The sequence below is a fragment of the Dioscorea cayenensis genome, unplaced genomic scaffold (assembly GCF_009730915.1).
Source record: "Dioscorea cayenensis subsp. rotundata cultivar TDr96_F1 unplaced genomic scaffold, TDr96_F1_v2_PseudoChromosome.rev07_lg8_w22 25.fasta BLBR01000893.1, whole genome shotgun sequence".
NCBI lineage: Eukaryota > Viridiplantae > Streptophyta > Magnoliopsida > Dioscoreales > Dioscoreaceae > Dioscorea > Dioscorea cayenensis.
Window position 1 is genome coordinate 175,722 of NW_024087284.1, and position 23,588 is coordinate 199,309.

A 23,588-nucleotide genomic window follows, 5' to 3' on the forward strand; every position below is an offset into this window, starting at 1 on the left:
AAAGGGAAAAAAAAACAATTTTTCCAACAATCCAATGAGGAAAATACTGAGACAAGCATTGTAAAATATAAATATGCTAAGGACAATTGAATTTGCACCATGAACACGGTGAAATAGGATTGAGTAGCACACCTGGGCCATCATCCTCACTTCCAAGGTCACCCAAAAGAAATTAAAACGTCCATGTCCTGTTCTATTTTTGATGATGATACCTTAGGTTCTGACTTAGTTTCCTTCACTTCATCCTTGGAAACAGGTGTAGCAGTGGAGGCTTCCCTTAGTCTATCACTTGAACTTTGTTCATTTGCTTTCATGGTCACCTCCTCTCGCATACTGCTTCTCATAACCGATTGGCAGTAACAACAGGGCTTGTCGAGGGAAGAACCGAGGGCAAAACAATGTACATTATAAAAAAATCTCACTTCTTCAGAAATATGGTAACAAAAATCATCCCATTACATGATGGAAAATGTCAAAACAAGAAATCAACATAGCTAATTGAAAGAAATGGTCTAAATTCATTTACAAGAAAATATAATAGGAAGATAAGACTTTCCAATCAATAATCCCTTATTACTCGCCGAAAAACTCGCACAGTTGACATGGAATAAAAAGGAAAATAAAAAACAAGAACCAAGTTCAGACACCAAATAGAAGTGCATGCACAGACATTCAATTGACAACATATCAAGGTATTGTAGTCTGGTCACTTAGTAAGCCTACAATGATATTGTAAAGCAGAGTCGCAATTACAACCAACAACCAACCCTTCATTCCTATCCAGCTGGGTCAGTCTAGTTTGCAAGCATTAACAATCAATTGCCAATTGCCAATTGTCTCACAAAGCATCTTTTTCATTTGACACCTCAGACAATTTTATTATATTCTCCCAACAAGATAAAGCCTGGGCATCATACATCAAGATTGTTACAATATTTAGTTATGCATCTCCCATATAAAACTATCCATATAGTGTGCACTTGAATTTATGAAGCTTGACTAGTTTGTGATATTACATTGTTTAGGATCTCTCCTCTCTCAATCATTTGAAAAGGGAGAATGAGGTTATTCAACTCAGTGAATGAATCTTTTAATAGTTTTCATTGACAAGATTGGAAATGACAGTAGAAAAGTGACAAAAAATCTAACTTAGCCCTGCCATTGCAAAGCTAGCTTCTATGGTAAAAATGGTATGAACTAGGAACCAAGCAGAACCTAGCATTTGATAATAAGTTTTGGGAGGATTATCCATCTTGTCTCTAAGCATAAATTGTTGTCTTTAACTAGAAGAGAGTTATAAACTAATAATAACTAATAATAACTAATATGCCAGATTTTTTTCAGTTGCCTAAACTCTGCAGTTATGAACTCGACAAGAATTGAGTTATTGTCAAAACATCGAGTGCTCACCATCTTTCCATTCTTATCAAAATCATCATCAAATCCATCATCACCTCCATCTGAAAATACAGTAAGTAGAACAAAATGAGACGGAAAAGAAAAATAATTTTTCAACAATCCACTGAAGAAAATACTGATAAGTATCGTAAAATATGAATATGCCAAGGACAATTGAATTTGCACCATGACCATGGTAAAATAGGATTGAATAGCACACCTGGGTCATCATCCTCACTTCCAAGGTCACCCAAAAGAAACACATCCAAGTCCTGTTCTAACTTTGATGATGATCCTTTAGTTTCTGACTTAGTTTCGTTCACTTTATCCTTGGAAACAGGTGTAACAGTAGAGACTTCCTTTAGTCTGTCGTTGAACTTTGTTAATTTGCTTTCATGGTCACCTCCTCTGCATATTGCTTCTCATAACTGATTGGCAGAACAACAGGAAGGACTGAGGGCAAAACAATGTGCATTATAAAAATCTTACATCTTCAGAAATATGTTAATAAAATCATCCATTCACACATTGGAAAATGTCAAAATAAGAAATCAACATAGCAAAAGAAATGGTCTAGATTCATTTTTAAGGGAAATAAAATATGAAGATAGGAGTTCCAATCAAATTCCCTTATTCCTTGCAGAAAAATGCACAGAGGTGACATGGAATAAAGGAGAAATAAAACACAAGAACCAAGTTCAGGCACCAAATACACATGCATGCATGGGTATTCAATTGACAACACATCAAGGTATTTTAGTTTGGTTACTTAGTAAATCTATAATGATATTATAAAGCAAAGTTGCAATTACAAAGAACCCTTCATTTTTATCCAGCTAGGTCGGTCTAGTTTGCAAGAATTCACAATCAATTGGCAATTGCCTCACAAAGCATCTTTTTCATTTGACACCTCAGACAAGTTTCTTATACTGCCCCCACAAGACAAAACTTGGGCATCACACATCAGCACCATTACAATAGCTTAATATATTTCCCCAGAAGAAACAAGGAGCTACATCATCAGTTAGTTGTGCATCTCCCATATATAGTGTTAGAAGAGGGAAGAAGGATAGAGGAGAGAAGAATGGATCAATACTCATCAATTGATGTTAGAAACAAGTAATCAAGGGGCTACATATAGAAGAAACACATACAAGTATACTCCACTACTCATGTATATATATACATACATACATCTAACACCCCCCCTTCAAACTCAAGGTGGATCATGTGTCTTGAGTTTTGATAACATAAACAGATGCTGATCACGTGTCTGAGCCTTAGTGAAAAAGTCAGCCACCTGGACCTCTGTAGGAAGATAATGAAGGAAGACAGTATGAGCACAGATATGACAGCGGGTGAAGTGGGCATCGACACCAATGTGTTTGGTCAGCTCATGCTTGACTGGATCTGCTGCAATCTGAAGAGCTCCCGTATTGTCACAGTGAATAGGAATAGGAGAATGAATCGGGACACCAAAATCCTGCAAAATCGAGCGAAGCCAAAGCACCTCCTGTACAGTAGAAGCTATAGCACGAACCTCAGCCTCAGCACTGGACTTGGCAATAGTTTGTTGTTTCTTGGTCTTCCACACAACAAGTGAAGACCCAAGAAAGATACAATAGCCAGTGACAGAGGCTCGATCATCGGGAGAACTAGCCCAAGTAGCATCCGAATAGGCCTGTAGCTGAAGAGTGGACCGATGAGAGTAGAATGACCACACGAGGCAAAGGCCTCAAGATATCGTAACACCCGGAGAAGATGTCCATAATGAACTGAAGTAGGGGCCGCAACAAACTGACTGAGAATGTGCACGGCATGAGAGATGTCGGGGACGCGTGACAAGAAGATAGACCAAGCTACCAACAAGATGCCGATAGCAAGAAGGATCCGGTATGGGAATCTCATCAGAAGCACGAAGTTGCAAATACAACTCCATCGGTGTAGCGGCGGTACGAGTATCTGTCAAGCCAGAGCGAGCAAGGAGGTCAAGAGTGTAACGCTGCTGGGATAGTCGATAGCCATCAAGATGAGATGTGATCTCGATACCTAGAAAATAACGAAGCGGACCAAGATCAGTCATCAAAAAAGTCTCACATAGTTTCTGCTTCACAAAAGCAATGTGAGCAGAATCATCACTAGTAAGAATCATATCATCCACATACAAAAGAAGAATGGTCCGGCCACGGGGTGAAGAATGAATGAAGACTGCCGGATCATGTATGCTCGGAGTAAATCCAGCAGCCTCAACAACCGTGCTGAACCGCTCAAATCAGGCACGAGGAGCCTGTTTGAGACCATAGAGAGCGCGGCGAGGCGACAAACAGATCCGGGAGGTACTCAAGGCCGGGAGGAGGGAGTCATGTAGACCTCCTCCTTTAGGTCCCTCATGAAGAAAGGCGTTCTTCACATCAAGTCGATGAAGAACCCACCCTACGAATGCAGAACAACAAAGAACTAAGGTACTGGACAAGCAGTGTGGGCCACGGGGCAAAAAGTCTCCTCATAGTCACGACCATACTCTTGCTGAGAACCATGATCAACAAGACGCGCTTTATAACGCTCGAGAGACCCATCAGAACGGGTCTTCACCCGATAGATCCAACGACATGTAATGGGAATAACATGGGTAGGGAGAGGGACAATATCCCATGTGTGAGTCCGAGATAAGGCATCAAGTTCCTCAACCATGGCAGTCCGCCACTCAGGAGATTGAACCGCTTCCTTGTATGTACCTGGCTCAATGACATCTGAGATACTGGTGCTAGCAGAAGCATAACGAACAGAAGGATGTAAAGTGGAGCGATCTCGTAAAGAGTAAGGAGCAGAGGATACCTCAGGAGGCGGATCAGTAGTAGGAGAGACGTCAGAGTGGGCCTGCCCTGATGGAGTCACTACGGGATCCCGACGATGGTAGAATAAACGAATTGGCGGATGAGCAGGAGGAAGTGAAGAAGTAGGAGTAGACACAGTAGGAGACTCAACAGATAGAGGAGAAGGGGGGTCAAGAAAGGAGTGACTAAGAAGCTCGGGAAGAGTAATGATCGACGGAGAAGAAGGCATAGGAGAGGTACCCACAGGAGAAATGAGAGGGAAAAGGAAAGATAGAGGAACCGAAGGAGAGAGGGACTCAGTAGAAGAGGGAGAAGCGTAAAATGGGGTGGTCTCATCAAATGTAACATTATGAGAAATACGAATACGACGAGCAACGGGGTCATAACAACGATAACCTTTATGCTCAAGGCTATATCTCAGAAAAACACAGGAGACAAACTGGGCGGTGAGCTTGGTTCGCTCCAGCGCTGAGAGCAAAACAAAACAACGACAACCAAAAACACGAAGATGATCATAGCGAGGAGGTGTCCCATGAAGAGACTCCCCTGGGCTGCAATCATAAAGATGAGAGGAAGGTTGAAGGTTAATCAGATAAACAGCTGTACTAACAACATCATCCCAAAAGTGAGGAGGGAAAAAAGTACCAAGAAGAAAAGCACGAGCCGTTTCTAAGATATGACGATGTTTGCGTTCAGCAACCCCATTCTGAGCATGAGCACCGAACAGGATAACTGAGGCAATATGCCCTCAGAAGATAAAAAGTTTTGAAAAGCCTGAGAAATGTATTCACCACCAGAGTCAGATCGAAAAGTATTGACTGAGGCAGCAAAATGGGTATGAACCATGGCTACGAAAGATCGATAGATAGATAATAACTGACTACGAGTATGCATAAAATAGATCCAAGTAAAGCAGGTGTAGTCATCAATGAAAATAACATAATAACGGTTACCACCTTTAGAAACAAAAGGAGCAGGACCCCAAACATCAGAATGAATAAGCTCAAAAGGAGCAGTAGTCTGAGATACACTCGTGGGATAAGGGCGTTGTAGCTGTTTACCAAGCTTACAGCCAACACAGATAATGTCGGAGGAAGGAGAGATAGCTCCTAAGACTCCAAGACGAACTAGAGAGGACATACGAGATTGACACAAATGACCAAGACGATGATGCCACATATTATGAGATAGAACTGTAGCATGACAGTGGTGAGTGGGCCTAGATGAAGATGACAGGTGAAGGGTATCCAACACATAGACTCCATTATGGTGGCGGCCAGCTCCAATCACCGTCCCACTCTGATCCTGCACATGACATGAGGTACGGTAAAAAATAACCTGACAGTCATAATCAGTGAGCTGACTAACAGACATAAGGTTCATTGATAACCGAGGGACATGAGAGACAGAAGGAACAGAGAAGGCATCAGAAGAAAAATGACAAGTAGATGAAATAGGAAGGAGAGTGCCATCAAAAGTATGAACACCTGTGATGTGTAAGGGGTGGACGTGAATGATGAAGATGAGTGGCATCATGAGTCATGTGAGTAGAAGCACCAGAATCAAGAAGCCGAGAGGACAGTGAACTACCTAGAGCGGAAGGAGGAACCTAAGCCGACCGCCAGCATGGGTAGTGGAATCGCTAGATAGGACTGCTGAAATTGGCGGAACATCACCAATAGTTGCTGATCAGCTGGAGACAGCGGAGTAGAAGATGGTGGAGTAGGGGCGGTGGAGGGGGAGAGACCTAGACAGCATGTACCTGCTGGTGAGGCAGTGGGAGAAGAGGTGGTGAAGGAGCAGTACGCGGAAGTCCACACTGCTTCTTCCGACAATCACGCTGAAGATGACCAAAAATACCACAATAGTGACAAGTCATAAAAGCTGCCGACCATGTAGAAAAAGGCCGAGATGAGACAGAGAAGCCGGGGGGTCTAGTAGATAAAGAGGGCGATAACACAACAGGGAAGTGAGAGACAGCAAGAGCCCTACCCCCCTGTGAAAGAAGCCCGGAAACGGGTCTCCTCAGCACGAACAAAAGTGAAGGCCTCATCCAAAGAGTAGACTGAGGGGGCATGAAGTAACTGAGCCCGAGTTTGCTCAAACTCAGGGCGAAGACGCATAATGAACTCATACATACATTATGTCTCATCATGGCTACGACGACGAGAGCAAGAGTCAGAACAGGTAAGGATCTGGGCAGCATGAACAGCACAGTAAGGAGGAGTCAAAGCATCAATCTGATGCCATAAGGTGCAATACCGACTATAGAACTGGTCGATTGTGTCCTCACCCTGCTGGAGACTAGAGAGAGCCTGATATAAGGTGTAAAGTTGTGCCTGGCTGGAACCACAGTAACGACGCTCAAGATAGTCCCACATGTCCCGAGCGATGGAAAGATCAACAATCTAAGTACGAATGTCAAGAGTGACCGTCTGAGAGATCATCATCTTGGTTGTAGAATCATCAGCAGCCCATTTCTCAAACTGCTGCTCAAAGGCTGTGAGAAGAGCTGAGGCCTCGGTGGAGGCAGCAGTGTCAGAGAGAGAGGGGGCAGTGAGAGCAAGACATGTACCGTCAACGTGACGAAGAACGCGGACACCATCGAGAATCCGCTTGATAGTGAGTCGCCAAGGAATATAGTTGGTGCCATCAAGCACCACATCGGAATGGTGGAGATTACGGTGACGTATCTCATGTAACATCCTACTGAATCCATAAGCGTCCATCTGGTACTTTTTTTTTTTTTAATATCTGGCACTATCAAATGAATCACATGTGCACAGTTCCAATCATATCAATGTCTTTACTTTTGAAGGCAAAGGCCCAACACTTGTTGTCTTCATGTAATTGGAAAATGTAGGAAGCCTTGATTCCAGGAGCTAGGTGATGAGAGCAAGGAGGCGGGCGGCAATGTCCGGCGGGCGCCGGCGTCCGGTGTGGCGGGCGCAGTACCGAGCTCGGGCATCACCGAGCGCGGCACGGGCCGGGCCGGGCTTGTCACGGACGCGGGCGCAGCCGGGCGCAGCGCCGGCAGGGGCGCGGTTGCTAGCGGAGGGGAGCAGCACTGGCGCCGCGTGAGCGCCGGGCGCCGTGGGAGGGGGCGCGGGACGGGCACTGTGGACGCCGCCGGGTTGCGGCGCGCCGCACAGCTGGTGGTGAAGCAGAAGTTTGTTTGTTTGTTTTTTTTTTTGGATCAAGGAAAGAGTGGATGAAGGAGAAAAGAATAAGAAAAGGATGTAGTGAGGTAGAAAATAAAGGAGAAAAATGTCGAGAGATGGCTGGAGAGATAACCGGAGAAGATGGCCGGAGAAGATGGTCGGCGTAGATGACTGGAGAAGATGGCTCGAGAAGATGGCCGGAGGAAAGCACCTAGTCTGATACCATGTTAGAAGAGGGAAGAAGGATATAGGAGAAAAGAATGGATTAATACTCATCAATTGATGTTAGAAACAAGTGATTAAGGGGTTACATATAGAAGCAACACATACAAGTATACTCCACTACTCATGTATATATATACATACATCTAACATATAGAACTATCCATATAGTGTACGTGCACTTGAATTTATGAAGCTAATTGTAGAATTATCGCTACCCACTCTCCATACTAAAACAAATTTCAAGATATAATCCAATCCCTTTATAAAATGTTCCTAGCATGCAAGCTATGCATATAATTAATTTAGCATTTAACAACAATTTTTTAAAAAAAATACCAGCATAATCCAGCATCCACAAAGACAAATCAATAATTGTGGAGTGTTGATTGATTGAAGCTATGAAGTTCAACGATCTAAAAGAGCGCTTATATAACAAAGATGTTAGTGTATCATATGGGTTGTCAAGTTTATGTGAAGAAGAGATAGTAAGAAGCAAATGAATGGCTCGAGATGAATGGATCATGAGATGGAGTTTAAGTTCGAGGTATGCCGATGGTTGTCTCAAGTTAAGTTAAGGGCATTATTGTATTTTCAGTATCTTTTCTTTTATTTATTCTCCTTTGTTTTGTAGTGTTTGACTGAAGAAAAAGGTGTGTGTGAATGAGTGTATGCTTTGTGTTTGTTACTGTTTGTGTTTCTTCTTCAGTTGTGCTTCCATGGTGTTCATTTCAAATTGATACCCGAACTTTATGATTCTTCATCTGCAAACTGTCAACAGTGGTATCAGAGCTTAGGAGTAAAGAGTTTTGCAGTGTTGGAGTGAGTTGCATCAAGAAGCTTGATATTTTCCCTTGAATTTAGTGTTAACTTAAAGAGGGTATGACTTCTAGTTCATCCTCTAACCCTGATATTGTTCAATCAGCTTTGCCTTTCTTTAGAGGAGAAAATTATGATAGATGGAGTGCAAAAATGAAGACCTTGTTTATATCTCAAAATATATGGGAAGTGGTAGAGAAAGGGGTGCTCTAAGAGGGAACATATGCTGAAAAATTGAAGAGTAGCAATGATGATGCTAAAGCTTTATATCTTCTTCAACAATCTATGGATGATAATCACTTTGATCAGATTGCAGAGATTCACAAGTACAAAAGAAGCATGGGAGCATATTCAATCTAAGTATTATGGATCTTCTCGAATTGTTTCTGTGAGAAGACAAACTCTCAGACAGAAATTTGAAGTTTTGCAAATGAGAGAAGATGAAGGAGTTCAATAATATGTTTCAAGGGTTATTACTCTTGTGAATCAGATTAAAGGGCTTGGCTATGAGTTGGAAGAGAAGGAAGTTGTCTCCAAGGTGATGAGAAGCTTAACCATCAAGTATGATAATGTGGTTACTTCTATAGAAGAAGCTAGAGATGTTGATAAATTGTCCTTAAATGAGCTCGAAAGTGGCGCTCCCAAGCATATGAAGCAAGGCTTAACAGATTTGTAGATCAACCAACAAACAAAGTTCTTTATGTGAAGGGAGAGGCATCTACAAGCAGTGGGAGTCCTCTAGAGAGTGAAGATTGGTCATCTCGACTTTTTATAGAGGAAGAGGGTATGCAAGAGGCGGAGGTAGAGGTTTCTAGAGGTAGAGGAAGAGGATATGATGTCGGTGGAAGAGGAGGTATGAATAATACAAAAAGGTACTTTTGATGTTCCAAGAGGATATAGTTGTGATTCCCGCAGTTATGCTCAACTAGAACAACAAGATGGAAGAGGTGGTCAAAGGCAATCTCATAGAACAACAACTAATCAAAGAGGTGGAAGAGGTTCTTATCAAGGTGTTCGAAAGCTTTCCATTGTGGGAAATATGGTCATATCAAAGCTTATTGTTGGTCACTAAACAGTAGTTCAAGAGCAAAATATTAATATCAAGAGAGTCAACAATCAAGGATAATCGGTAGCTTGTTTATGGTTCATGATGCTACTATGAAAAACCGATCAAGAAAATTCAGCTATTTGGCTTCTAGATAGTGGATGCTCTCATCATATGACAGGCAAGAAAGCTCTCGTTACTAAGTTGGATGAATCCTTGTGCCATATAGTGAAATTGGTTGATGATCGAGAGGTGAAAGTTAATGGGAAAGGATCTGTTGCTATTACTCTTCAAAATGGAGAAAAGAAATTCATTCATGATGTATACTATGTGCCAAGATTAGAAGATAACTTTCATTAGTGTAGGTCACCGGTCGACATGGGTTATATTATCAACTTCAAGAATAAGGAATGTCATGTTGTACATCCACAAACCGGTGAGAAATTATTGAATGTAAAAGAAAAAAATAATAACAATCTCTATCCCGTGGAATTTGCTAAAATTGATACTGCAAATGATGAATGAAGATGATATTTCATTGCTTTGGCATCAGAGATTTGGTCATCTTCACATGCAGAGTCTGCAAACTCTTAAACAACAAGAAATGGTGGTTGGATTGCCAAGCTTACAAAAATTCAAATATTGTGAAGCTTGTATCTATGGAAAATTGGCAAGAAATTCATTTCATCGAAGGCGATCATGGAGAGCTAAACGAGACTACATTTAGTTCATGCCGATGTCTCATGGCCAATGCAAACCGGAGTCATTAGGGAGGAACATGTATTTTTCTTTTATTTATTGATGACTATACGAGGATGTGTTGGGTTTATATGTTAAAGTTCAAGCATGAAGTTTTTTCTTGTTTTCAAGAATTTGTTGCACTTGTTGAGAGACAAAACAAATCAGAAATTGAGAATATTAAGAATGTATAGAGGTGGAGAATTTGTATCAAGAGAATTTAATTTGTTTTTGCAAAGCAGGTTGGGCATAGCATGAACTCTCAAAGACCTTATTCACCTTAGCAAAAACGGGTAGCAGAGAGAAAGAATAGAACATTGGTAGAGAGAGCTAGAAGCATGATGAAAGCTAAAAAAATCTTCCTCGTAAAAATTTTGGGCGTATGCAAAGTGTTAACAGCAAAGATACTTGTCCAATATATCTCCTACTCAGTCATGGAAAGGAATGACTCTCATGAGGTATGGTTTGGTGTGAAGCCTCAAAGTATCTCATTTGAAGATTTTTTGGGTCTCTTTGCTTTTCCTAAAAACAATTGCTCGAAGTCACGTAAATTAGATGAAAGGGCTCAAAAGGGTATTTTTCATTGGATACAACAAAACACTCAAAGCTACGTAATCTATATTCCCGACTCGAAAATTAATTCTCGTGAGAGATGTCTATTTTTATGGAAGATAGGAATTGGGTATGGAATGAGGGAAGAAATTTCAGAAAAATGTCTCCGCATCACAAGATAAGGTCGAAGTAATTCAATCATTATTGGTTTTTCCCGCTAGTGGTGGATCTCATGTTTCTCAAGTTGATTCTTCAAGGGTTTCGAATCGAAAAAATAATGGCATACCAAGTAGGCAAACAAGGGAAGAAAGGGATATCAGTGTAGATGATTCTCCAATTCAAAAGGTGAGATCACTTAGAGAAGTGTATGAAAGTTGCAGCTTTTGCTTTTATGTGTTTTCGGATCCCGAAAGGTTTGAAGAAGCCGAAAAATTAGAAGTTTGGAGAAAAGCAATGTGTGAAGAAATTAATTCCATTGAAAAGAATGGAACATGGCAACTATGTGAATTACCACCTGCACAAGAGGATGATAGGTGTAAAGTGGCTCTATAAAACAAAAATTCAAATCAAATGGAGAAGTAGACAAGTACAAAGCTCGGGTTAGTAGCTAAAGGATACAATCAGAGTATGGAGTAGATTATGAGGAAGTGTTTGCTCCAGCTGTGAGAATGGACACAGTGAGAATTTTCTTGGCTCTTGTAGCTTATAAAAAATGGACTGTTTTTCAATTGGATGTAAAATCAGCCTTTCTGAATGGAATTTCTGAAGAAGATGTTTATATAGCTCAGCCAAGGGGATTTGAAATTCCAGGCAAAGAGACCATGGTATATAAACTAATCAAGGCTTTATATGGTCTGAAGCAAGCTCCTAAAGCATGGTATGAAAGACTAGATACTTGGATGCAATCACAGTGGTTTTCAAAGAAGTCGATGGAACATGCATTGTACAAAAAAAGATTGAAGAAAAATGGAGATATACTGCCGGTATGAGTCTATGTTGATGATCTCATATATATGAGTTCATCAAGATTAAAAAGCGTAAAAAAATTCAGAGTAGAAATGAAAAGAGAATTTGAAATGAATGATTTGGGTGTGATGAAATATTTCTTAGGCTTTGAAATTCAAAGAAGATCATGTTGGAATACATGTGTCTCAAAAAGAAATACACGTAAGATTTGTTGAAATTGTTTCATATGCGACTGTAAGCCTCACAAATGTTCCAATGACCATTGAAACAAAAACAATGTATTTTTTTGGGAAATCAGAGGAAGTAAATGCAACTCTATATAGAAGATTAATTGAAAGTTGTTCTATCTAACACATACAAGACCCGTACATCTTGTTTGCGCTAATTTATTATCCGGATTTATGGCAAAGCCCACTAGAGTTCAATTTGTCTGCAGCTAAGTATATTCTCGTGTATCTTGGTCGGATCACTTGAGTATGGCATTCAATACTATAGTGGAGTTAAATGTGTTTTAGAGGGATTTTCTGATAGTGATTGGAGTGGAGATTTAATTGACGTAAAAGAGCACTTCAGGGTATGTTTTTTTAACTTGGGTTCGGGAGTCGCCCTGCTGGTCATCAAAAAAAGCAAGAAATTGTTGCACTTTCAACTACGTAAGCTGAATACATCTCCCTTTGTTCAGCATGTTGTCATGGAATCTGGATGAAAAAGAATGTTAATAGAATGTGGTATGACTTGCAATGATCCTATTACACCGTGGTGTGATAATAAATCCAAAGATTAATGTTGCAAAAATCCCATTATGCATGGCGTATCCAAGCATATTGACATTAAGTTTTCATTTCATAAGAAACTTAGTGTCAAACAAAGAGGTACATCTGAAGTTTTGCAAATCGATGAGCAAGTAGTCGATGGATTGACTAAATGCTTAAATTTTCGTGAGTCACCGCCAATTTAGAGAGCAACTCGGGAATGTGTACTCTTCAATCAAGGGGGGAATGTTTATTGATTGAAGCTATGAAGTTCAACGATCCGAAGAGCGCTTATATAACAAAAGAAGTTAGTGTATCATATGGGTTGTCGAAGTTTATGTGAAGAAGAGAGAGTAAGAAGCAATGAATGGTCGAGATGAATGGATCATGAGATGGAGTTTAAGTTCGAGGCATGCTGATGGTTGTCTGGGTTAAGTTAAGGACATTATTGTATTTTCAGTATCTTTTCTTTTATTTATTCTCCTTTGTTTTGTAGTGTTTGGATCGAAGAAAAAAAGGTGTGTGTGAATGAGTGTATGCTTTGTGTTTGTTACTCGCTTTGTGTTTCTTCTTCAGCCAGGCTTCCATGGTGTTCATTTCGATTGATACCCGAACTTTCTCGATTCTTCATCTGCAAAACCATCAACATGGAGCCACATAATTGCTCACAAGAATGAAGTATATTTGCCAAAATTTTTGCTCTTTCATATATCTAGGACATAACTCAAATCTGAACTTTGATATCTCTTGCAAGGATAGAAAAGAGTAACTCGTACCACCTCTAGAAAACTAAACTGTCTAACATGAATTGTCATAACAAGAGATATCAAATACAAATTCACCAACACTCGATGCAAAATAGAACAAAAAGTGTCTTACAACAAAAACGCTACTACTTATTCATTGAATCACATGCACATTTGTGAAAAAGACTTCTAGGCATCCGATCTACATTGGGCACAAAAAAAGCAATCTTTTTGGGAAGTAAGCTCAAAAATTGATCAAAAACTGAATTTTTTTAATGGATTCTTTAATTGAAACATAAACAGAGATCAGGAAAAAAAAAATCAGTTTTTAGCTGTGCCTACATAAATGGCCAGTAAGAGCTCGAGTACCTTAACAGTCGACAAAACCAGAGTAGCATGTCTAGCTTTCCATTCACTAAGATCATGCCGGACGCTTTGACAAAGTTGGAACTTCTTGTATCTCAGGTTCATCTACACACATTACACACAATAAGCACATCCATACTGTACTTCATCTATTGTGCAACATTGTCAAGCACTAAATCAAAAGAATTCACAAAAGCATTAGAAAAAGCGCGGGATGGAGCAATCCACCTTCCCCGAGCTCATCCGTAACACCAAAGCGCTCAAGATTCATCTTATTGAGTAGCTTTTGATAATAACAGTGTGAATGGAATACTAAATATTGAGTAGCTTTTGAATTATTCTATTAAAAATAACAGTGTGATAGAATTATCAATAGATAAAAAAATTATTCAAGGGCAATGAATACATCAATTGATAATGATTATAGTTGTGTTGTAATAAATATTTTTCAATGGTGATAACTTTATTTTCACGGGAAGCCGGGCTATGGCGAGGATGGAGGTGAAGAGCTAGGTGAAGGTCATGGTCCTTTGCCTCAGACGTCCAAGGTTTTGCTGTCGAGCATCAACAACAAAGGCGGGGCCATTTCGTACGCGCAAGCAGTGTCGTCCTCTTCTTTAGACGGTCAGCCTCCTAAGAAGAAGGGGTCAAGGATGACCATGAGCAGCACTTCCTCTGACCAACCCCGCGGTGGAACAAAGATCGCAGAAGCCAAACGCCCACGCTCATCGAAGAGTCTGACGTGCGGGCGTTGTTTCAGGACCTCACATTCGACGGCCGAGTGCAAGCACCAAGTGGTGTGCCTGCGCTGTTCTGGTGTTGAGCATTTGGCAGCTTGCTATCCGGGCGGGTTGAGACACGCTCAGTCTGCAGCGCAAACAGTTATACGTGAGATCTAAGTTGCTGAAGGGTTCGGCGGGGTACTCAGAGATAGTGCAACCAGGTGCGTTAACTGCAACGGTGGGGGGTAGGACTGCAAGGCGTGTAGAGATCTCTTCCTCTAATAACTGAGATTGCGGCCACTCGGGAGGAGCTAGCGAAGGTTGCTGTGCTGTCGCTCATCGATGGTTTTGTCAATGATTCTAGCATCCTGGAGGTGGCGCCCTCTATCTTTAACATCCCCTTTGCTAAACCTATTACGCAGTTGAATGAGTGTGCTTTTCTGGTGCCATTGAAAAGTAGAGAAGAAGTGACGGAGGTGTGCAAGATGGGTACATTTGAGATCGGGCGGGGATGGTCCTTGCTCTATGCGCTTTGGCACCTTGGTCGGCGGCTTTAGGGTCGGTGGCCGGGCCTAGGGATGGCAATGGATGCTCATTTGGAACTTTCCGCTCCATGGTTGGAGCTAGGGAATTATCTCGGAAGTGTTGCGATCGGCGAGGGAGTTGATTGCATTATCACAAGCCTCCTTGCCACATAAAATGTTCGTCTCTGCTTTGGTGAGGAGGCTCACCGGCGTTGCTCTCCCGTTGGAAGTCGACCTTAGTCTTGGTATGAGGAAATTCCATCGAGGTCTTAGCAGGTATGTCTTATCTTCGGAGAAGAGAGTGGGGTTGGTGGCAGGTCTTTCGGGGGGAAATAGCAACTATCGGCCCCCGCTTGGCATGTTGGGAGAATGATTAAAGGTGGCATGGATGCGTGTACGCATGAAGAAGCTCGACTCATGACCTTGCAGTGGATGATGGAAGGGCATGGTGTGAAGATGGATGGGAGCATGGGTGCCGGATGGTGCCGTGTCGGTCCAAGACTAGCCTCCAAGAAGCAAGGAGAATGGCATAGTGCTCTGACCAAATGGGTGTTAAAGAAGTTGAAGACTTTTGAATATATATTATAATATGTTTAGTAATCTGGAGTCGAAAGAACTCACCAAAGGCTGGACTACGCTAGTAACCAATGAAATACTTGATAGTGTTTTTGTCCAATGGAAGTTAAGATAGCGCTCGATGGGTTGTATTAGACTACTATATAATCTAATGAATGTGCATCATTTTGATTGGCCCCTCGAAAACTTTTTCTCTTTTTGTTTCTTTGACTATATTGACTCAGTGGAGAAGACCCCAGTTAAGACCCAGGAATTTCATCAAACACCTGGGTTTTTTACTGGGAATTTCGTCGAACAACTGCAAATCTCTCTTGATCTCGCGACCGTTGCTCATCAATATGGTATCGTAGCTCATCTATGGCAACTAGCAACTCGTCGGCTGCCTCGCAAATAACCCGGCAGGTCTCTCTCACCCATCGCTTCCAATCTTTACCGCCGAGAATATGGACGGTGGAATCTGAGGATGAGATCGCCTTCGATCCCGTGAGATGTGGGATCCGTTGAAAAACGGGTCGGAAAGAGTCAAAGGATGAAGCAAAGTGGAGAGGGAGAACCGAAAAGAGACGCTAAGGCGTTGTGTCTGATCCAACAAGCCGTGGACGGTCCAAATCTTGACCGGATCGCGGAAGCGAAATCAGCGCATGATGCATGGGAGATCTTAAGAAAGCATTACCTTGGTACCTCCAAGGTAATGTCGGTGAGAATCCAAGCTCTCCGGCAGGAGTTTGAGACGTTGCAGATGGGAGACGAAGAGGGGGTCCAGGGATATATCTCACGAGTCATCACTATCACTAATCAGATCAAATCACTTGGACACAAGCTTAAGGAACCAGAAGTAGTGTCCAAGGTTCTCAGAAGTTTGGCGCCGAAGTTTGACTGGGTTACTGTTGCAATCGAGGAGTCGAAGGAGATCGCGAAGCTTACACTAGAGGATCTCTGTGGGACACTGCAGGCACACGAGGTGAGAGTAAATCGTGCTGCAGGGAAAGTGGGAGAGAAAGCTCTTCAAGTCAAGAGTGAGCTTCCTATAGCAAACTATAGCAAGGGTGCGGGCGCTGGGAGCTCGTGGGGTGACGGTAGAGGCCGAGGAAGGTCATTTGCTCGTGGAAGAGGCCGAGCAAGAGGAGGTCATGGAAGGAGCTTTGACAACAAAAGCCAAATTCAATGTTTTCAGTGCAAGAAGTTCGGGCACATGAAAGCTAAGTGCCGAGCTCGGGAGAAGCAACCAGAGAAAGGTGCTGGTCTAATAGTAGAAGAGGGAAGCACTGAATGTCTCTTCATGGCGAGTAGCTCGACAGGTACACACTCAAACACTATATGGTTAATTGATTCTGGATGCTTGAATCATATGACCGGTGATAAAGTGCTATTCAATGAACTTGATGAGTCGCTGAATGTATCTGTGAGGCTGGGAGGCGACAAGGAGATGAAGGTGTGTAGAGTGGGGACAGTGGTTGTCAATACAACGTCCGGAACTCAGAAGAAGCTGCAGGGAGTCCAATATGTGCCGGGACTTGCGCACAATCTCTTGAGTGTAGGCCAATTGCTCACCAAGGGATATTCGGTGGTGTTTGAAAAGGATCATTGCATCATCAGTGATAATCAAGAGAGAAATTGGGTAATCTCAATTCCAAGATCAAGTAATAACATGTTCCCTTTGGATATTGCTAGGATGGACAGTTTGGTGCTAGCTATGAAGAGTCAAACAGTAGAGGAGCTATGGCATCAACGACTCGGGCATCTAAACTATAAAAGTCTCATGTACATGGCTCACAAGAAGCTAGTAAGGGGGATGCCAGAGCTGAAGAAGAAAACACACTGTGAGGACTGTGTAATGGCTAAGCAGGCTAGAACTCCTTTTCCCAGTGGAATGGCGAGAAGATCAAGTTCATGTCTTGAACTTGTGCACATGGACCTCTGTGGTCCTATGAGTGAAGACACACTGGGAGGTAACAAATATTTTTTTCTGCTAATTGATGATTATAGCAGGTGGTGCACGGTCTATTTCATCAAGAGCAAGTCTGAAGCATTTGCAAGGTTCCAGACATTTCATGCTCTCATGGAAAGGCAGACAGGCCTGAAGCTAAAAGCAGTGAGAAGCGACCGAGGAGGGGAGTTTTCTTCAAACGAATTCATGGAATATTGTGACAAGTTTGGAATCAAGAGGGAGTTCACTGCTCCCTACTCACCTCAACAGAACGTGGTGGTGGAGCACAAGAACAGGACTGTGGTTGAAATGGCAAGGAGTCTCATGAAGAGTCGAGAGTTACCTGTGAAGTTTTGGGGAGAAGCAGTGTTCACTGCTGTGTATCTTGTAAATAGGTGTCCCACTCTTGCACTGCGCAATATGACCCCGTACGAAGCCATGCATCGAGTTAAACCCAATGTGAGTCATTTTCGGGTATTTGGATGTATTGCATTTGCTCTAATACCTTCGCAGAAACTGCAGAAGCTCAATGATAAATCAGAAAGATGTGTCTTTATTGGGTACTGTCCAAATGCCAAAGCTTACAGGCTATATAATCTCGACACTGGCAAGATTATTGTGAGTCGTGATGTGGTGTTTGAGGACTCTCGATGGAACTGGGGGTCCAGCAATAATCAAAATACAGAGATCATAATCGAAGATGAAGGTGGAGCTTCCACAAGTGATGATACATCTCAGAGGCAAGTGTCTCAAGTCGCATGCATCGGAGACACAACACCGAGAAAGACACGATTGTCGCTCGATATATATAGCACCTGTACATTTGCTCTTTGTGCAGGTGATCCTCATGACTTCAAAGAAGCATGAAGCACAAGGAATGGAAAGAGGCAATGAACTCCGATATTATGTCAATTGAGAAGAACCACACATGGGAGCTGTGTGACTTACCTCCAGGGAAGCGAGCAGTGGGGCTGAAATGGGTTTACAGATCAAAGGTGAATGCTCAAGGACAAGTGGTGAAGCTGAAGGCAAGATTGGTAGCAAAGGGGTACTCACAAAAGCAGGGAGTGGACTACGAGGAGGTCTTTTCACCTGTTGCTCGGTTGGAGACGGTGAGGCTGCTATTGGCTCTAGCTGCACACGCAGGATGGCCAGTATTCCATTTCAATGTTAAGTCAGCATTCCTGAATGGAAACATTCAAGAAGAAGTATATACAATGCAACCTGAAGGGTATATAATAGAAGGGAACGAGCATCTTGTGTGTAAATTAAAAAAGGCGCTATACGGCTTGAAACAAGCCTCTCGCGCATGGTATGGAAGGATTGACAGTCACTTTCGGGAGCTTGGATATGTGAGAAGTGAGTGTAAACACACATTGTACAGAAAGGAGCTGGAAAATGGAGAGAGGTTGCTGCTAAGTGTGTATGTGGATGACATCATTTACACAAGCTCATCCGAGGTTCTCATTAATCAATTTAAAGGCGTAAATGATGAGTACGTTTGATATGTCCGACTCGGGTGAATTAAATTACTTTTCGGGATTAGAGGTTATCACGAGATCAGATGGTATTTTATCAGGCAAAAGAGATACATAGAGGTGTTGCTACATCAACTGAATATGATCGATTGCAAAATCAGTGCCAACACCAATGGGTATGATTAACAAAGCACAGGGAATATCTGAAGAAGAATTCAGTGATCCTATGATGTATCGTAGTCTCGTTGGAAAGCTCCTATATCTCACTCACTCACGGCCTGATATATGTTTCCCAGTGAGTTATCTTACACGATACATGAGTTGTCCAAGCCTATGTCATTTCTCTGCAGCAAAGAGAGTGCTAAGATACTTAGCAGGAACTAAGGAGTTTGGTCTCTGGTTTTCACGAGGAGACGAAGGCATACTTGAAGCTTTTTCGGATAGCGATTGGGGAGGTTCTCTGCCAGACCGGAAGAGCACATCAGGCATGCTAATTCGATTGGGATTGAGCTCTATATCTTGGAGCGCGAAGAAGCAGGAAATAGTAGCACTATCGACCACGGAGGCTGAGTACGTTGCTGCGACTTCTACAGCTTGTCAAGTCGTCTAGTTCAGAAGACTCTTGCAGGAATGTGGGCATTCTATCAGCAAGCCTACTCAACTATGGTGTGACAACCAATCTGCGATTACCGTGGCAAAGAATCCTGCGCACCATGGGAGGACGAAGCATATAGACGTGCACTATCACTTCATCAGAGAGCTGGTAACTGAAAATGTAATCTCTCTTCATCATTGTCCCACTGATGAACAACTTGCTGACATGTTTACAAAACCTCTGTCGTCTGAAAAACATGCTGTAATGAGACACTTGATTGGAGTTCGGACACTTCAATCAAGAGGGAGTGTTGGGAGAATGATTGAAGGTGGCATGGATGCGTGTACGCATGAAGAAGCTGACCATGACCTTGCAGGGATGGTGGAAGGGCATGGTGTGAAGATGGATGGGAGCATGGGTGCTGGGATGGTGCTGTGCCGGTCCAAGATGGCTCTCCGAAGAAGCAAGGAGAATGGCATGGTGCTCTGACCAAATGGGTGTTAAAGAAGTTGAAGACTTTTGAATATATATTATAATATGTTTAGTAATCTCTGGGAGTCAGTAACCAACCAGTGCTGGACTACGTTAAGTAACCAATGAAATACTTGATAGTGTTTTGTCCAATGGAAGTTAAGATAGTGTCTGATGGGTTGTATTAGACTACTATATAATCTAATGAATGTGCATCATTTTGATTGGCCCCCTAAAAACTTTTCTCTTTTTTGTTTCTTTGACTATATTGACTCAGTGGAGAAGACCCCAGTTAAGACCCAGGCATTTCATCAAATACCTGGGTTTTTTACTGGGAATTTCGTCGAACACCTGCAAATCTCTCTTGATCTCGCGACCGTTGCTCATCATGGCAAAGGTGAAAGAGAATTCAATTTAGTCGATCTCCCGGGTGGCGGTTGAGCGTTGCTCCCGTTCTAATGCCGAGAGTGAACAAGGCAAGGGGTCTACTAGTCATGTCCCAGAGGGTAGAGACAACGCTAAGGTGGTGGAGCATTGCTCCCACGCTGTTATTGCTCGCAGGGGATTGTCGGAGGTTAAGCGTCACTCCCACGATGGTCGCACGGAGGACCAGTCGAAAGGTTAGGCCATGGTGCGATGGACCGGCGGTTCGTCGGGTTCTAGTGGTCGGACTGATGGTCAGGGGCAGGCTTGGATACCCAAGCGCTTCAAGTCTGGATGGATTGACGCTCCTGGCAAAACACAGAGCTCAAGAGGGCGATATGTCGAGTAGTGAAAAGTTCGGAGCCAGGGTTCGCATGGTTTGAAGGATGGGATAGGTGGACGGCCTGGATCGTCTGAGGCTTCCGGAGTTGCGAAGGCCCAGGTGTCGTTCGAGGAGGGGATGCTTGGTGACGTGGCGCCCATGCAACCTTCGGAGGTTCCCCGGGTTCACCGTCGATGAATAGGGAAGAAGGCCTCGCTCATGTATGGATTCCGCTGGGCCTGAGCTTATGGAGTTCGTGGATGGGTTTAACTTGAATATGGGCCAAGACATGGGCTCTAGTTGCAAGGATGACCCAATTTTAATTTGTGAGGTGGGCCACGGGTTGGGCTGGAAGTATGGGGGGACCATGGAGCCGACTAACCAGTCTACTTTTTCTATTTTGGAAAAGGTGGCTGGGCTTGTTGTTAAGTTTGGACTTAGGCCCAAATGGCAGTTCTGATACGGGATTGGAGGCTCGTGGGACTGGTGTTGGAGACACGGTTGAGCCTAATCAGAATTCTATGGTTCACGCGACTGGGGGCAGTCTTGGTGACCCTGGGGCCATGCCCGCTATGGCACCCTCTTGAGGTTCAAATGGCATTTTTTTGTCAAAATTTTTGGGCCTTGGTTCCGTAAAATTTTAGTTCCCACCTAGGTTTGGAGCACAATGAGGGAGATGGTTCTGATATTCATATGGCTGTTAATGCTTCACCGAAAATTATATCTGAGTCGGATGATTCGTCGACAGAGTTTGAAAGGAATCTACGTGTTCTGCTTCCAAACTTGCATAGTGAGAAAGACACAAAACTTCCAGCGGGGACTAGAAGAAGTGAGAGGCCAAAAAACCCCCAGCAAGGTTCAATGAAGAAGTGGAGCCGCTAAGGTCTACCAAGAAGAAAATAGCTCGTGGAGAATCTTCGGAAGGTACTTCTTCCACCCCGCTCCTTCTTTCAGATTGGTCTGATGTTCAGTTAGCTGCTTATTGTGATGCATGCGGCATTAAATTTATTGACCCTGCTAGTGACTGCTTAAATCATATTCGCATGTTAGAACAGTCTCGTTCTGCCCCGTGTCAGGGGACAGCGGTGACCTCTTCGGAGGTCCGGGAAATTTAATTGTTTCTTTATGAATATTATCTCATGCAATGTCAGGGACCTAGGTAGACCGTCTAAGCTATTCCTAGTGAAAGATTTTTTGAACCTTTATTTTACCGAAGTATGTTGTTTACAAGAATCTAAACTCGATGATGTCTCGCCCTCCACGTGGCGTGAGATCAAGGGTTCTCGATCAGATCAATTCCTTTTTCTCCCTGCTAGTGGCTCGGCAGGTAGCATAATTGTAGGATGGAATAGTCTTATTTTGACTGGTAAACTTGAAAGGGTGGGTGCCTTTAGTTTAATAGTGGAATTCTGTAATAAAAGGGATAATTTTATTTGGCGTTGCACTACGTGTATGGTCCAAATACCCGAGCCCCTAAAGAATTCCATTTGGGATAAGCTTAGGGAATTGGCGGCGATGGGGGAGTTCCTTGGATAATTTACTGGGGACTTTAATGCAATTTTTTTAATCCTAATGATAAATGTTCGTGGGGGTTCCCAACTTGGAGGACATTAGGTGCTCGAATGCCTTCCTTTCAGACATGGGTTTAATTGAGCCATCGTCGACCGGTAGGAAGTTCACTTGGACCAATGGACAAGTGGATCCCATTTGGGTTAAGTTGGATCATTTCCTGGTCAATTGTGCTTGGGCCATTCAGTTCCCTAAGTTACTTCAAAACAGCCTCCTTAGGTTGGGTTCTGATCATGTGGCAATAAAGCTTGAAGTGGGGAGTTTCATCTCTAATCCGAGACCTTTCCATTAGATATCACTAAGGAGTCTAGGAGCTTAACCATGCTGGAAAACCAACGAGGACAAGACTCTATTAGATAAGCTCAATGATATTCGTAGACAAGAAGAGATTTCATCGGAGACAGAGATCTAGGGTCCAATGGCTGAGGGAAGGAGATGAAAATACGAGGTTCTTTCATTTGGGTGCGAATGGGAGAAAAAATAGAAATTTTTATTCCTTCCATTGCGACAATGGGATATCTCGTGATGGATCCCAGGGCGATATTGGTAAACTTTTGCATCGCATTTTTTTGGCGACAATTTGGTTTCTGGCGGGCCTTTGGACTTGGGTTAATCTGCATAAGCTAATGGATCACAAGCGTCGGGTGGACCTTTCGCGACTCGATCATCCTTTTACGATGGATGAAGTCAAACAGGCTGTTTTTGAATTAGGTGGGGAGAAAGGTCCTGGACCGGATGGTTTTCCTATCCAGTTCTTTAAGCAATTCTGGCAATCGACTAAGTTGGATCTTTTTCGGCTTTGCGAGGACTTTTATTCGGGAAGTGCCAACTTGTAGAGGATTAACTGGGCCTCATTCCTAAAGTTGTCTCTCTTGAATCTCCGAATGATTATAGGCCCATTAGTTTAATCAATACCTCTTTGAAAATTCTTTCTAAAGTCTTGGCCAACCGATTAAGTAAGGTCTTGAATGATCTGGTGGATCTGGAGCAGTCTGCGTTTGTGAAGGGTCGATGTATATTGGATAACATTGCCACGGAGGAAGGATTAATTTTTAGCATGCGTAAACATAGACTTTCAGGACATATTCTGAAGGTGGACTTTGCAAAAAGCTTTTTGATACGATGAATTGGGAGTTTCTCCTTGATCTCCACGAGTGAGGGGCTTCGAGTGAGAGATGGTTGGGTTGGTTGCAAAAAATATTCTGATTACGTCCAAGGCCAATATTTTTGTGAACAAAACTTCCCTTGGTTACATACGTTACCAGCATGGGCTCCGTCAGGGTGATCCTTTATCGCCCATGCTATTTATGCTAGTCATGGATGCGATGAGTGCGATGTTCTCGCATGCGTTGAGTTCTGGGGTTTTGGTTGGTGTCCCCAAT

General features: G+C 42.8%; 1 protein-coding gene across 1 annotated transcript; it reads left to right on the forward strand.

Moving 5' to 3' along the window:
- Positions 1–22,883: 22,883 nt before the first annotated feature.
- Positions 22,884–23,332, forward strand: LOC120255219. Its single transcript, XM_039263097.1, has 2 exons — positions 22,884–23,028; positions 23,145–23,332. Exons 1-2 carry the CDS (start codon positions 22,884–22,886, stop codon positions 23,330–23,332), a joined length of 333 nt encoding a protein of 110 aa, XP_039119031.1.
- Positions 23,333–23,588: the final 256 nt, after the last annotated feature.

What these genes read in the sequence shown, in the direction of transcription:
- LOC120255219 (XM_039263097.1), top strand. Translation starts at nt 22,884, where the DNA reads ATGGATGAAGTCAAACAGGCTGTTTTTGAATTAGGTGGGGAGAAAGGT. An exon ending in CGAGGACTTTTATTCGGGAA is followed by an intron (nt 23,029 to 23,144) that starts GTGCCAACTTGT and finishes TTCTTTCTAAAG; the next exon opens with TCTTGGCCAACCGATTAAGT.